General features: G+C 45.3%; 1 protein-coding gene across 4 annotated transcripts in view; it reads left to right on the top strand.

The window, feature by feature from the left end:
- THSD4 (thrombospondin type 1 domain containing 4) overlaps positions 1-16,297 on the top strand; it is a 694,305-nt gene that overhangs the window by 658,144 nt on the left and 19,864 nt on the right. For all 4 annotated transcript variants that reach the window (XM_042252121.1, XM_027971544.3, XM_042252122.2 and 1 more), the window contains 3 exons: positions 1,207-1,303; positions 6,635-6,910; positions 14,681-14,810. In XM_042252121.1, coding sequence (XP_042108055.1) covers positions 1,207-1,303; positions 6,635-6,910; positions 14,681-14,810 — 503 coding nt within the window. The remainder of the gene's footprint in view (positions 1-1,206; positions 1,304-6,634; positions 6,911-14,680; positions 14,811-16,297) is intronic.

Below are 16,297 nucleotides of genomic sequence, written 5' to 3' on the forward strand. Positions count from 1 at the left end.
CTGCCTTCCCCCGGGTGATTTATAGACAGGAAACCCCGTTTCACACGTAGGGAAGGGTAAGGGCTGATGGCGTAAATGGACGGAGCAGATACCCTCATGGACCAAACAGGGCCCGCCCTTGCAGGAGTGACTAAGAGAACGCCTAGCTAGCAGGACCTCAGAGATCAGCTGTGATTCCAACCTCCTGCCTCTCCAGATGAAGATATCGGAGGCTATGAGATTGAGGGACTTGCTCCAGGTGACACGGCTGGTCAACAGGAGAACCCCTTTATAAAGCAGCAGAGATGGAAACATCAAACATCAAACATCAAACATAAACATCATGACCCTGTCTCCTTGCCTGGCTCATATTTTCACTTCAGATTCCTGTTCAACAGCTTTATTTAGCCCACCACCCTGCTTCCCACCAGGAAAGCCATGGGTACAAAGGATTCTGTGCTCCAAAGCCAATAGGGAGGGAATTAGCCTGCCTCTGCGTACTGGCTTGTTTTGTATTCTTGTCCCAGACAGTGCCGTGGCTGACTTCCACGGCCCTATGGAGCTTTTATCATGGATTTCTTAAGAGAATAGGACCCAGGAGACACTTTCCTTATTCCGTACCTGTATTTCTCACCCCATCTCTCTGTGATTCTGGAGCTTTCCATGGGTGAGAGGGGATGGGACCCAGAGAGTCAATAAGGGAGAGGGTTGGGGCAGACCTCCCTGAGCCAGGCTCACAGGCCAGGCAGAGGACTTCAGAGGCGCCTAGAAGAGCTGCTGGCACCGCCGAAGTCTGGCCCTTCCTTCACGACTCTGTCTCGCCACCTAGTGTTCAAATGGTGTCTTTGCGGTATAAACCTAAGTGTCTCTTGGACATTTGCAGGTCTGTACCCAAAATCTAAGTCGTGAAGAAGACGGTGGGGAGCCAACAGAAAGGTTGGCTACCATTGCTCCCGTCTTTCCATTTGGAACTTATAAAATCTTGACTTTCAGCCTAGTTTTCTTCCGAATCTCTCAAAGACTGTGTTCCTCATTCTTCAAAAGCAAATAGCAAAAAGCCATCTGAAAATAGCTTTCATTTAGTCTGTCACTGGCCCACTGTTATTATTAGATGTAAATCAATCCACTTATGTATAGTTAATGCCACTTACACCACTGAGCCCAGAGTCAGCCGGAAAGGGATGTGCTTGTGTAGCAGGGCGGTGACACTGACCTCTGTGTTGCCAGATGATACACCAGCAGCCTAATCCGGGGGTCCACTACGAGTACGTTATCATGGGGAACAACGCCATCAGCCCACAGGTGCCACCTCACAGGAGGCCAGGTAAGACTTCTTGTTTTGCTGCCACTCATTCCAGATCATTTCCTTTTAAAGCCCTTTCTCTCTTCTTGTGTATCTGCCCTCTGTCTCTTAGTTAACACAGCGAAAATTCATGGACACATACTTCAGAGTCAATGGGCCCTGGTATCAGAGGATGCTTCAGCATTCGCCTGAACCTTCTCTGAGAGTGTTTCATTTACTCGATTTACACGGGAAGTGAACAGAACTTCCCTGGTGGTAGGCAGCTAAGAGTCCACCTGCCACTGCAGCTTGATCCCTGATCCAGGAAGATCCCACGTGTCACGGAGCAGTGGAGCCCACGCACCACAACTGCTGAGCCTGTGCTGTGACGCCCAGGAACCGCAACAAGAGAAGCTATCGCGCTGAGAAGCCAGCACACTGCAGCTGGAGAGGAGCCCGCACAGAGACAGAGACCTAGTGCAGCCAAAAATAAAATTAATCACATTTTTTTAAAACTGAAGAAAACCCAAAGTGAACATTCTCAGCCTGCCTTTCAGTTCAACATCTTGAATTGTCTTATGTATTAGATTCCTGTTGCTGCTGCAACAAGTGGCCTCAAACTGAGGAGCATAAAACAATAACAAATTTACTATCCTATAGTTCTGGAGGTCGGAATTCCAAAATGGGTTTTGCTGGGCAGAAATCCAGGTGTTGGTGAGCTATGCATCCTCTGCAAGCTCTGAGAAAGAACTGATTTCCTTGCCTTTTTCAAATTCAAGAGGCCGCTTTCGTTCCTTGGATCGTGGCCCCTTCTTCCATCTTCAGAGCCAGCCAAGCAACACCTTTAGATCTCTCTCTGCCTCTGACCGTCTCCTGCCGTCACATCTCCTCTGACGCTCACCCTCCTCCCTCTTTCTTATAAGGACCCTTCTGGTTATACTGAGCTCAGCCAGATAATTCTCTCCACCTCAAAACCCAGGATAGATTAATTATATCTGCAAAGTCCCTTTTGCCACATTAAACAAACACATCCCAGTTCCAGGGATTAGGACCCAGACACCTTCAGAGGGCCATTGTTGTCTTTACCACATGCCTTTTCTCTTGGTCCCCTTCGGCTTCCACTGACACAGCTTTGACCTGTAAGAAAAGCATCATGGGTTCGCATCTAACAGTTGACCTCTTCCCAGTGGACTCTGCTGAGAGACAGAGCTGGCAGCTCTGCTTGGCTGCTGCTGGACGTGTCACAGCTCCTGGCTGATACTTCTTCACCAAATGGTGATGGAGCCTGCCACCCAAATGGAGACTGTCTTTTCTGTCTTTCAAACAGAAAGGTCTGCAGAAATATTCATAATAATTGCTCACACAGGCTGAGTCCTCACTATGTGCCAGACACTGCTGAGCCCGTCATATAGACTAACTCATCAATTCTCACAAGTATACTCAGAGGAAGGAACTACTATTAACCCCATTTTAAGAGTAAGGAAATAGAAGCTTAGAGAGACTGAGTTACATCCTGGACCTCAGGCCAGCCTGGGTCACTAGCCCCTATGCTTGTTATACTGCCTAGAGGTGACTTGGTCCAACATCTGTCCTAGGAAGTGAGGGGACAGACATGAGACCCCATCCATCCATCCTTCCCTGGGCTGCTGATTGGATAACCAGGTCATCTTTCCCAGATGGAGGAGGAGTCACCTGGGCTTCCTGGGGACAACAGCCTGGTGTTTGCCTGGCATGGGGGGTACGTGTGTTGTCCAAACTCCAAGTCAGCACACTCAGCCTGAAAGAATTTTTAAGCCATTTCCAGGAGCAATATACAGCCTGAGAAACCAAGTTCAGATGGCAAAATATTGAGATTACTGATACTGACTTAGAGGGGCAACTGGATAGACTATTTGAAATCATATAGGATGATGGTGATTGATAGCAAGCCTAATGGGTCTCAGTTTATGGGTAGCATGTGGTCCTGGGATCAGCTGCCTGGGACAGAGCAGGCTAGAAGGGCTCAGCCATAAAACACTGATGAGGAGAGGCAAGCTGGAGCAGGCTTCATCCTCCATATCAACAGGGACAGGAGGCCAGAGCTTGAATTCAACTCTACCTCTTTTTTGCTGTGCATCTTCATGCAAGAGAGCAACTTCTCTGAGCACATTCACTCCACAGAATAGAAAGGAAGAAAATGTGCATTCAAAGGCTTTATTTAGGAGGGGAAAGGTAGTGAAAGAATTAGGTGTCCATCCTAGCACAGTGCCCAGGGCATATAAGACACATAAAAGATCTTAAAAGGTTTTATCTGATAACATTTGCACAGTCTTATTTATACCGATTTACTGGTCTTGATTCTATTAGTTTAATTTGCATATAGTATTTCAAACCATGAAGTATTCTAAGTAGCCAACTAAATAAGAAAGTGCTGATGAAAGAGGAGAGAAAGCTCTAAGTTTTAACTGCATTTTATAGTAACCCTAGAATTTGCCTCCTTATTTGATATTAAACTAATGAATGCTTGAACACTATTCAATCAAAATAGAAATATGTAAAGTAAAATGCAACTGCTCCACAATTGCCAAGACCTGAAAGCAACCAAGATGTCTTTCAGTAAGTGAATTTGGATAAAAGGACTGTGACACATCCAGACGACGGAATAGTATCCAGTGCTAAAAAGGAATGAGCTATCAAGCCAGGAAAAGACATGCGTGAACCTTAGCTGCACGTTACCAAGTGAAGGAAGCCAGTCTGAAGAGTCTGCATACTGTGTGGCTCCAAGCACGTATGGATGACTGTCTGCAAAAGCTGTAACTGTGGAGACAGTAAACAGATCAGTGGTTTCCGGGGGTTACAAGGGAGGGAGGGATGAATAGGCAGAGGATTTTAGGGCAGCAAAACTATTCTGTGTGATACTGCAGAGGCTGACAGATGTCACACATCTGTCAAAACCCACAAAATGTAGAACACCAAGAGTGAACCCTAATGTAACCCGTGGACTTTGGATATGTCGAGTGTGGTTTCATCAGTTTTAACAAGTGTACCACTCTGATGTGGGATGTTGACAGGGGAGGCTGGGGGCGGGCAGGAGAAAGAAGGGAGCTCTTTGCGCTTCCTACTCAGTTTTGCTGTAAACCTAAAACTGCTTGCCATGCTGTGCCTAGTCACCACGTCCAACTCTTTGCAACGCTCTGGACTGCAGCCCGCCAGGCTCCTCTGTCCATGGGATTCTCCAGGCAAGAATGGTGGAGTGAGTTGCCATGCCCTCCTCCAGGGATCTTCCCGACCCAGGGACTGAATTCAGGTCTCCTCCATCTCCTGCATTGGCAGGCGGGTTCTATATGTGTACAATACGTGTGTGCTCAGTCATGTCCAACTCTTTGCAACCCTATGGACTGTAGCCTGCCAGGCTGCTCTGTCCATGGGGATTCTTCCCAACCCAGGGATTGAACCCGTGTCTTCCTAGCTTGGGAAGATCCCCTGGAGGAGGGCATGGCAACTATAGGTATATAGTTGGGCATATATACCTATATGTGTGTATATACACACACACACACATATATATATATTGTCTATTTATTAAAAACAAAAACAAAAACGTAGTATTCCCAGCCTCATACCTTGCCCAGCTTCCCAGACGCAATCTCTCTTAACAATTTGGAGGGACTCTGTCCAGCCCTCTTTGTGCATGTACAAACATGTTCAAGCCGATGTGAATTTTTGTCTACCATCTAAGTATACCAGGGACATCACATGCCAGTCTTTTCTTTAAGTCAACATAAAACTAACCTGAATTTGAAACTTCCTTGAAACTGGTAGAAAATTCTGTCCTAATCAATCTAGAGGCTCCCCCACACGCCGTAGATATGAGGAAAGTTTCCTGCCTGGCAGGTCTGTGGTGCTCAGGAAACGCAAGGCCTCAGACGCCTGCTTCTCCATCTCTCTCTGACTCTCTCTCTCTCTTAGAAAGTGCTCTGCACTTTTTTCTCCTCCTTCCCCTGGGCCAGCTCTTCTGGAACCTGCTATCCTTACTGGAAGCTCAGGTTTTTGCTATGGGAAAGAAGAGCTGTTGACTTCTAGTAGCTTTTGCCTTCTCTCCTGCAAAAATCTCAGGCAAGAAAACCCAAGAATTTAGCCACTTGGACTGGGAGAGGAGGAGGAGAAACAGAGATAAAGAACAAAACACAAATTAATCTCTCAAAAAGGGTCCTGCCACATCTGCGTATGTGTATACAAACTGAATTCTGTCATGCTTTTTTCTTTCACCAAACAACCTGTCAGTCATGACGTATATTTGCTTCATTCTTTTCTTAAAAATTACATAGGATTTCATTCATGGCTGTAGTATAATTTCTTTTAACTAGTACCACTGGGTCAGGAAGATCCCCTGGAGGATGGCCTGGCAACTCACTCCAGATTCTCGCCTGGAGAATCCCAAGGACAGAGGCGCCTGGTGGGCTACAATAGGATCGCAAACAGCTGGACCCAACTGAAGCAACTTAGCACACGTGCACGCACTGGTGGACATTTAAATTCATTCTACTGGTTTGGTGTTTCAAATTAGTAACCATACTTGTACATGCAGCTCTATGTAAAAGAATGGGAATATTTGCATGACAATTGTCCTAGAAATTGAACGGCTAGGTCAAGAGATATCTTGCCAAGTTGCTCTCCAAAGCTTTGCATCTATTTGCAGGCTCACCCAGTGTGAGAAAGTGCGTTTTACAGCACCTGCAATGAGGGGTTTAGGGATTTAAAGGTTTCCAGAGTTTCTCACCTTTATTGTTAGATAAATAGAATTGCTGTTGTTGCTTTCTCGTGTAGTTCTTTAATTAGAAATGAAGCTGAGCACTGTTGTATGGCTTTTGGTTGTATGTAGTTCACTCCAGTACTCTTGCCTGGAAAATCCCATAGACAGAGCCTGATGGGCTGCAATCCATGGGGTTGCTAAGAGTTGGACATGACTGAACAACTTCACTTTCATTTTTCACTTTCATGCATTGGAGGAGGAAATGGCAACCCACTCCAGTGTTCTTGCCTGGAGAATCCCAGGGATGGGGGAGCCTGGTGGGCTGCCATCTATGGGGTCGCACAGAGTTGGACACGACTGAAGCGACTTAGCAGTAGCAGCAGCAGTTCTTTTTGCATGAAAAGAAAAGAAATTGCCTCTCCTGGGTCCTTGCTCACTTTCCCTTCTGTGATGTTCATCTTTCCCTCATTCATTTTTAATAATATTTTAATATTAGGGAAATTAACATCTACTTATTTTAGACACATGTGCTTTGAGTTAGAAATGATCTCACGCTACCTGATTTCTAATGCTGGATCATTTCCTCTTGACAACTCACCATACAAACCATCTTCTGTGGTGTGTGCACTCGCCTCTCCTAGGGGAGCCCGTCAATGGCCAGCTGGTACCAGAAGGGAGGAGCCAGCAGGAGGGAAAAGAGAAAGAGGGGGACCAGGAGAAGGCAGACACGCGCGGCGGGACACCTGAAATGTTCACGTTGGAATCAGCACAGACCTTCCCGGTCAGGCAGCCAGACAGATTCTCTCTCCACCGGCCGGACAGTGTGGTGCCACCAGCTCCGCAGCCCCCTCGGCAGAGCCGGGATCACAACTGGAAGCAGCTGGGGACCACAGAGTGCTCAACAACCTGTGGGAAAGGTAAGCGCATGTGAGGGCTAGGAAGGCCTCTGCAGACCCCCAGGCGGGAGTGGGGAACATACAGTTGGGCCCCAGGCATGCGGCAAGCCCTTCTCTCCTTGAGCCTGACTGCAGGATGGCTCGCTGTGGATTCTGTGTTAGGGGGTCCCCAAGACCTGATGATCCACTGGAAGGACCTGGAAAACTCAGAAAAGCTGCTGTGCTCGTGGTTATGATTTATTACAGTGAAAGGCTACAAATTAGCATCAGCAAAGGGAAAAGCACATGTGGCAAAGTCCAGGAGACACCAAGCCAAGTGCCAGCCTCCAGGTGTCCCCTAGGGCCCAGTAGAGTGACACAGGGCTACATTTGATTAAGCCAGCAATGTTATAGATAAGCCTCATATTGCCAACCAGAGAAGCTCACTCCAGCTTTGATTTCCAAGGGATTTACTGGGGTTCAATCATGCAGACATGCATCTCCCGCATTAGCTATTCAGCCTCTAGCACTCCAGAGGTCAAACTATGACTTAAGGCATGCAAAAACAGGCATTCATATAAATCACATTGTTGGCATAGACTTGATTGTCAAAAGGATACAGAGCAACCCAAGATGTCCAGCATAGAATAACTCTCATCAGCAGAGTATTCCAGGGGCTCTGAGGTTAATTATCTCCAGCCTCAGTCAACGGCCAGTCCCAGACACAGGTCTTTCCTTGGAATGTGCAGGGTCTGAGCAACCCAAGCCTGCTGAGTTAACCCTTTCTTGCACAGGACATTTATTAATAATCAGAGAATACATTCACCTAGTTCAGGATTTACAAGTTGATGCACAAGGCAAGGTCGTCATGGAACACTTATACAAATGTCATTGGAAAGTCATTCTCAGATCTAAGGATTTCAAAAGAAAAAAGTGCTTTTGGAGCTTCCAAGCTTAGTTAGCTAGCTCCTATACTCACCAACATTCACAACTCCCTTCCTCCTCTTCAGTAATTTCTTGATCTTGTATTTATCCCATTATCTTAATCCCCATCAACTAAGACCACCAGGAACAAGACTGCAGCCCAGCAAAGTCAGTTTATGCAGCGAGGGGGACTACACACCAGAGGGAGTTTACAGCATTTCTCCAATGGAAAGAAAAGATCCAGTAATAGCATTTGGGGTGAAGGGTGGAGTTTTGGTGAAATTTAAATTGGGTGTGAGGTGATACCTCATTGTAGCTTTGACTTGCATTTCTCTAATAATTAGTGATGTATGAGCATGTTTTCATTGGTTGGCCATCTCTATGTCTTCTTTGGAGAAACGCCTATTCAAGGCTTCCACCCGATTTTTGGTCAGGTTGTTTGTTTTTTGATATTGAGCCACATGAACCATTTGTATATTTTGGAGATTAATCCTTTGTCGGTTGCTTTGTTTGCAAATATTTTCTCCCACTTTTAGGGCTGTCTTTTCTTCTTGTTTATGGCTTATTTTACTGTGCAAAATCTTTTCAGTTTAGTTAGATCCCATTTGCTAATTTTTGTTTTTATTTTCATTACTCTAGAAGGTGGGTCAAAAAAGATCCTGCTGCGACTTATGTAGAAGAGTGTTCTGCCTGTGTTTTCCTCTAAGAGTTTTATAGTGTCTGGCCTTATTTAGGCCTTTAATCCACTTTGAGTTTATTTTTGCATATGGTGTTAGAGAATGTTCTAATTTCATTCTTTTACACATAGCTGTCCAGTTTTCCCAGCACCTCTTCTTGAAGAGGCTGTCTTTTCCATTGCATAGTCTCACCTCCTTTATCATAGATTAGATGACCATACGTGTATGGGTTTTTCTCTGGGCTTTCTATCCTGTCCCATGGGTCTATATTTCTGTTTTTGTGCCATGAGTGGACCTAGAAGCTGTTGTACAAAGTGAAGTAAGTCAGAAAGAGAAAGACAAATGTATATGAACACATATCTGCAGAATCTAGAAAGATGGTGTAGATGATCTTATTTGCAAAGCAGAAATAGAGGCACAGACACAAGAGAACAGGTGTATGGGCACCAGAGGGGAAGAAGGGGAAGAACTGGGAGACTGAGACTGACACATTTGCACTGCCAAGTGTGAAATAGATAACTAATGGGAACCTACTCGATAGCACGGAGAATTCTACTCAGGGCCCGGTGGTGACCTAAATGTCCACTTCAGTGGGAAGGAAATCCAAAAAAGAGGGGATATGTGTATACATAGAGCTGATTCATTTTGCTGCAGAGTAGAAACTAACACGGCATTTAAAGCAACTATTTGTTGTTCGGTCACTCAGTCGTATCCAACTCTTTGAGACCCCATGAACCGCAGCATGCCAGGCTTCCTTGTCCTTCACCATCTCCCAGAGTGTGCTGAAACTCATGTCCATTGAGTCCGTGATGCCATCCAACCATCTCATTCTCTGTTGTCCCCTTCTCCTCCTGCCCTCAATCTTTCCCAGCATCAGGGTCTTTTCCAATGAGTCAGTTTTTTGCATCAGGTGACCAAAGTATTGGAGTTTCAGCATCAGTCCTTCCAATGAATATTCAAGATTGATTTCCTTTAGGATTTACTGGTTTCATCTCCTTGCAGTCCAAGGGACTCTTAACACTCCAATACAAATTAGTTAGTTAGTTATTTCAGTCTCTCAGTGGTGTCCAACTCTTTGCGACCCCATGAATCGCAGCACACCAGGCCTCCCTGTCCATCACCAACTCCCGGAGTTCACTCAGACTCACATCCATCAAGTCAGTGATGCCATCCAGCGATCTCATCCTCTGTCGTCCCCTTCTCCTCCTGCCCCTAATCCCTCGCAGCATCAGAGTCTTTTCCAATACAAATTAATGTAAATAAATAAAACAAGGTTGTGATAGGCTTGAAGCCAAGCCTGTCTGTGTGTAAAAGAGTCAAGATCATTATCAGTCTGGACTGTGACATGGGCTCACAACCCTGAGTCCTTGAACACTCCAAAGTTAAGACAGATGTGGGGTACGATGTCCAGAAACCCCTGATCTAACGTTCTGCACCTGGGTTGGAAATTGATGCTGCTTCTCTGTTCCAGGTGCCTTAGATCTTCATTTTAAGAGTATGTATAATCTTTAGTCATGATTTCCTTCGTATATATGGTGAGAGCTTCCTGCTTATAGTGAAGTGCTATTTGTGATCCCAAAACAGCTGTTCTTTGAGGGGAGGTTATCATAGAAACAAAGGCTGTATCTCAGAAAGTTTCTGCAACTGGGAAACTGTGAAGCTCCCAGCGTATTGTTTTGGGGATTTTCTTTTTCCTTTTCTTAAAGAGACTTGTATCTGAGAGCACAAAATTTGGGAACCTTGGCATAATCAACACGTGGAAAAACCTTTCACAACCACCTCTAAAGCTTTTACCTTTTTCATAGGAGCACTGACTTAGTGGCTTTGGAGAATCGAATCTAAGTTTTTGGTTCCTCTTGGGGTCTGGAGCCCTTTCTGTCTGGAACCTTTGCTAGTGCCATGATGCTTTCAGAACTGGAGTGCTGACTTATGTAGGCTTTATTGTGCTTATACTTAATACCTGAACAGAGAACATAAACTGGAGAGTCATTGTACCGACTTCTCTTATAAGCCTTATGAGGGAGAGTAAATGCCTGTTAAATGTGTCTTGACGGAGACAGAAAGCAAGAGATAATTATACATTAAGGCCAAAAACAGTTTAGTGAGGATCTGTCACAGCATCAGTTTGGTGTAGTGAGCAGCGCAAAATGTACTTGACACAGAAACTCAACATCAGCATGTATTAGTCCCTAGATATTCTACCATTTAGGTAGTGGCATGATGCCCGTTGGCCTTCCCTGGTAGCTCAGCTGGTAAAGAATCTGCCTGCAATGCACGAGACCCTGGTTCGATTCCTGGGTCAAGAAGATCCCCTGGAGGAGGGATAGGCTACCCACTCCAGTATTCATGGGCTTCCCTGGTGACTCATATGGTAAAGAATCCGCCTGCAATGCACGAGACAGGAGTTCAATCCCTTGGTCAGGAAGATCCTTCCCTGGGTTGGGAAGGTCTCCTGGAGGAGGACATGGCAAGCCACTCCAGTATTCTTCCCTGGAGAATCCCATGGATGGAGGAGCCTAGCAGGCTATAGTACATGGGGTCGCAAAGAGTCGGACACGACTGAGCAACTAAGCGCACAATGCCCGTTAAGGGGCTTCCCTGGTAGCTCAGATAGTAAAGAATCCACCTGAAATGTAGAAGACGGGGGTTCAATCCCTGGAGAAGGGACTGGCAACACACTGCAGTATTGTTGCCTGGAGAATTCCATGGACAGAGGAGCCTAGTGGGCTATAGTCCATGGGGTTGCAAAGTCAGACACAACTGAACAACTAACATACGTACACGATGCCAGTTAAAGGAACCAAATATACTTGGAACTAGACGAAATCAAGGCACTTATAAACAGGATAAAAATTGCTGTTGTGTGATTTGATGTCGAGGATGGCAGCTGTAGAAGAGTCTCTTCCATCTCAGCCTTTAAATGTAGCCTGGCCCAGCCTTTCCAGTAAGGTGAGATGTAGGCCTGCTGGAGACAATAAGGCATTGTCTTGTGGGACAAGGACAGAGCCTGTGCCCTTTGCCACCCTGCATGCTGCTCACCAGCCTTGCGTTCACTGAACGGATGCTACTTACTCGTCCAGGTGGTCATCCAATGGTGCCTGTCTATTCTGTCCCAGGCACGATGGAGGGACCCCTTTGCTCCCTCTAAGATTTGCTCCCAGCCAGCAATGGTCTCAGACGTGCAGCGCAGGAAGGCAGGGCAGATGCACAAAAATTTAGCTCATCTCATGGTCCTCAGTGTAGTGATAAGTATGCCATAACCCAGAAATTCTGAGCCTGCCAGGGCTGTCCATCTCTTTTCTGCAAAAACCCAAGTTCACTTGCTTTGTAATCTCATTGTGTCCCCACAAAAACCCTCTCTAAAACTCTTCTCCAGTCCTTCCTGGCAGCGCTCACCAGACTACACGTGCCTCTCAGGTTAAAATTTCAGCACCATGATAGCATCATCACAGAAAAGAACTCTGTCACCAGTGGACAAGAGTGACCCATACTCTGCTCAGTCATTGCCCAGACCTCTGTCTATCTGGTCAAATTCTTGGCTTGGCTCAGCTGATCCCTGAGTGTAAAGACTAGAGTTGTTTACTGTTTTCTTTCTCCTTATTTTACCTCTCTCTTCACAATGCCTCGCTGACCTCTGCACTGGCCCTTGCCTTCACTGACTTGCCTCATTTTACCTGTGGTATGCTCCCCGCTCCAATGGAGTGTACTTCCATTTTGATTAACGTGCTCAACGTCCAGCCCAACCAACTGATGCCAGATATTTCCTGCTGCCTGAAGTCCAGCCAGCACCTGACCTCCCCACCCCATTCTTGCTGGCTAGCACTTAGAGGGCTAATTATGTGGCGTTCTTGGACAATGAAGAGGTGCCATTTTGCAGAAATATAAACTGACCTAAAGAAAGAAATCATTTTGGTCATTGGGTCAAGAATTATAGAGCTAGTGTTTTCTCACCGTCAGAGAAAGTGTGCCTCTGAATTTATTTCCTTGGCTAAACTCTGGAACTTGACAATGAACAAATATACTGTATAGGCAGTAAGAAGGTGGAGGGAGGCAGGCAGTGGCCATGTGCACACAGCCCCAAGCAGGATCCATATTTCCAAGTCACAGAGTATTCCTAGGGTAACCTGTATCCTTTTAGCTAGGGACATTCAATTCTCCCCTCATTAATGCCAAGCAGTTGGGGTACTTACTTTTCCTTTCCAGTCCACAAACTTCTAAGTAGAAAAGTTTAACCCGCATGGTCTGGAGGGAAAGGGATGGGCTAAATAATAAGACTTTTGCTTAATCGCTTAATGGCTGAGTCCCAGTGGGTATCCTGCAAGCTGTGAACTGAATCTTATTCATCTTTATAACTCAGCACAGTGTGCTTAATGTTTGTTGAATTTCATTAAAAAATCTCTTAATGGAAGCAGATTTGTCACTGGACAAAATTTAATTCCACATAAGCTTTTGCTTCCTATTAATTTTATAGCCAGCACTGCTTTTTACTTAGCTAATAACGATACTTAATTGGAAGATTATTTTAAAATAATGGTGTCAAGTTGTAGCTGCATTGTAAATTTTTACAGCAAGAGTAGTTTAAACAAATGATTGTTCTGATTCAAAACTGTCCTACAAACTGTCAGATTTCTTACAAGAACCAGCTTCTGGCTCAGTGTGTCACCCAAGACCAGCCTAAAGGAGCTTTGAAACTCTTTGTGGCTGATGAAGTATTTAGAGACACTTACATTCAAAATTATCCCTCTAGTTACAATTAAAATTATAGCAAGTTGAAATTCAGAAACTCTAAATGCCTGGCCAATTAGCAACAGAACTAAGACAAAGCTGTAGGATAAATGATAGTGTTCTGCCTAGCAGGATTCAGGTACTGGCCTAGACTGGGACTTGGGAGGGTGGGGTGGGAAGACAATTATTTATTAAAAACAAAAAAAAGCGTCTTATTCCTCAGACATTGAAGTTGCACATTCAGTCAGTTTTAAACACTCATTAGCAATACTTCAGTGGTGCCACCAGGGGGTAGCAGAGAGAGGTAGGCAGAAGTGAATCCACATTTTTTTTTTTTTCCCCAGTTGAGAGCTAGAAAGTTCACTGAACAAATTCTGACTTTTTCTCCAAAATAGATTATGCTTTGTTAAGCACGAAATACTCAGCTGTGCATTTAAAACAACCTGAGGCCATTAGTAGTTTTTTAGGAAAGCAATAAAAACAAATTTTAGACCTCTGAAAAATACTCGCTCAACGAACTTTTATGAGCACTTACAAACTTGGGCTTCCCTTGTGGCTCAGCTGGTAAAGAATGCACCTGCAGTGCAGGAGATCTGAGTTTGATCCCTGGGTTGGGAAGATCCCCTGGAGAAGAGAACAGCTACCCACTCCAGTATTCTGGCCTAGAGAATTCCATGGACTGTAGAGTCCATGGGGTCGAAAAGAGTCGGACATGACTGAGCTACTTTCACTTCACTTCACTTCACTACCCTGCTGTACTGGGGTTACAGGATTGAGCAAGAACTAGTCCTGTCCCCAAGAAGCTCACCGTCTCATAAGAGGCAGACATATACTCAAATAACTAAAATACCATCAGATCAGTACTTTACTAGGGGAATGTGTAAAAATGATTGCAAAGCCAAAGCCAGCTGCTTATCTAGCCTCTCTCATATCTTATTTCTCTGCCCCAGCCTGACTGTCTCTTCAACATACTTGACACTCACAGGCCAGTTTGCCATGCACTTTTGTTCTAGGTCAACAACCTGAACAGCCTCCTCCCTCCAAGATACACGTGTGCACAGCTACGCAAAATCAACCCTCTCTCTATGATGCCGCTAGATTCCTTGAGGCCTGTTCTCTTTCATGTCTCCAGAAAACCTTCAAGATATTATTATTTGTGTTCATTTTATAATCACTCCCCTACCTAGCAATCTCTCTTGTTGTCTTGAACTCTTAGGAAACGTGTTTTTATCTGCCATTGAACATATTCAAACCATGTCCCCAAATGGGTCATAAGACCTTTGACGACAGGAACTATTCCTACTGCTCTTTGTTGCCCCCTACAGTGCCTGGGAAAGCCCTTGTGCAGGAAGTGTTGACAACTCAGGGTGGAGGAGTGTGTGTGTGTGAACAGTTCTGTTTCTGAGGCTTCTCTTCATCAGCACCAGGATCTCTGCATGTCTGCATCCAAAGCCCAGTGTTCAAACACTCCTTCTTGTCCTTGCAGGATCACAGTACCCTATTTTTCGCTGTGTGCACAGAAACACTCACGAAGAGGTTCCTGAGAGCTACTGTGACTTGGCCATGAAGCCGACCCCCGAGGAGGAGCCCTGCAACATCTTCCCTTGCCCAGCCTTGTAAGAGGACCTCTCTGTTTCAGTCGTGTGTTTCTGGCTCAGGTTGCTTTTGCATAGGACCCTAGTAGTAAATATCATCTGATTTTTAAATCAGCCTACATCTGATTTAAAAGGGAACTTGATCTGTGCATAAAATGCAATCTGTTTAGCAAGCATGCCTGTCTCTCAGGACTAACACAGGAGCTCGGGTTGGAATGTGCTTCCACAGGAGCACACTCCCAGGAAGCCTTTGGTGAATTGGAGCAACTAGGTTTTAGCTGGTAAGGGAAACAAAGAGGAAAGCAAAGAGTTACAATGCAGTGTGGTCAGTGCTCAGGTGAGCTGTGTACAGAGACACAGTTATCAAACTCACAAATATATCTGCCTGGGGAGCGTCTCAGGAGAGGTACTGGGTTAGTTATTGACTAATAAATGGGACACTTTTAGAAGAACGAGGCAGGGGACTTCCCTGGCAGTGCAGCAGTTTAGATTTCACCTTCCATTGCAGAAGGTGTAAGTTCAGTCCTGGATGGGCAGCTAAGATCCCACATGCCTCGTGGCCAGAAACCCAAAGCATAAACTGGAGGCAATATTGTAATAAATTTGGGGCTTCCCTGTTTGTCCAGTGGTTGAGAGTCTGACTTACAATACAGGGGACACAGCTTCGACCCCTGGTCTGGGAAGATCCCACGTGCCACAAGGAAGCTAAGCCCGTGTACCACAACTGCTAAGCCTGAGCCCTAGAGCCCAGGAATCACACCAAGAGAAGCCACCGCAATGAGAAGGCTGTGCGCTGTGACTAGAAAGTAACCCCCTGCTCTCAACTACTAGAGAAAGTCAGTGCGCAGCAACAAAGAACCAGTACAGCCAAAAATAAAAAAGATAAATATTTCTTAAAATAAATATTTCAAAAATTTCTTATTGTAATACTTTGAATAAAGACTTAAAAATGGTCCGCATCCAAAAAACAAACAAACAATTTAGAAGAACAAGGGGGAAAAGCCCTGAAACGGGGCTAAAACATAATTCTCAAACTAATAAGAACATAGTTCTTACCCAAAGACACAGTGGACATGTGCTAATATCTTATTTAAGAAAGTGACAAGACAGGATGACAGAGGAGAATATGTGATGCTGATGTGCAAATAGTTAATGAAGAATAATGAAGGCTGGAATAAGATTTCTAAGTTAGTCTCAAAGTGGGTTAATGTACTACAGCGTGGTAAAACTCACCTTTGGAGTTATTTTGGTGACTAGATTAAAAAAAAAAAAAAATCACTTGTCCCTTCTCGGTTTTCTGTAATTCTACGGAGCATGGGTCCTAATCACTGATGAATAGGGAATGGAACAGAGTCCCATCCTTTACGGAGGCCTGTGGGTGGAGGCAGGCTGCCAGGCGCTGCTTTAGGCTGGGGGTCACCCGTAACCAACGATTCTGATGCTTCTGGTCCGTTGGCTCAGCCAGCTTCCTGTGAGATGCTCTCTTCCTGGTGACGGAAGTGATGGTC

This window comes from Ovis aries, chromosome 7 (assembly GCF_016772045.2).
Source record: "Ovis aries strain OAR_USU_Benz2616 breed Rambouillet chromosome 7, ARS-UI_Ramb_v3.0, whole genome shotgun sequence".
Lineage (NCBI taxonomy): Eukaryota > Metazoa > Chordata > Mammalia > Artiodactyla > Bovidae > Ovis > Ovis aries.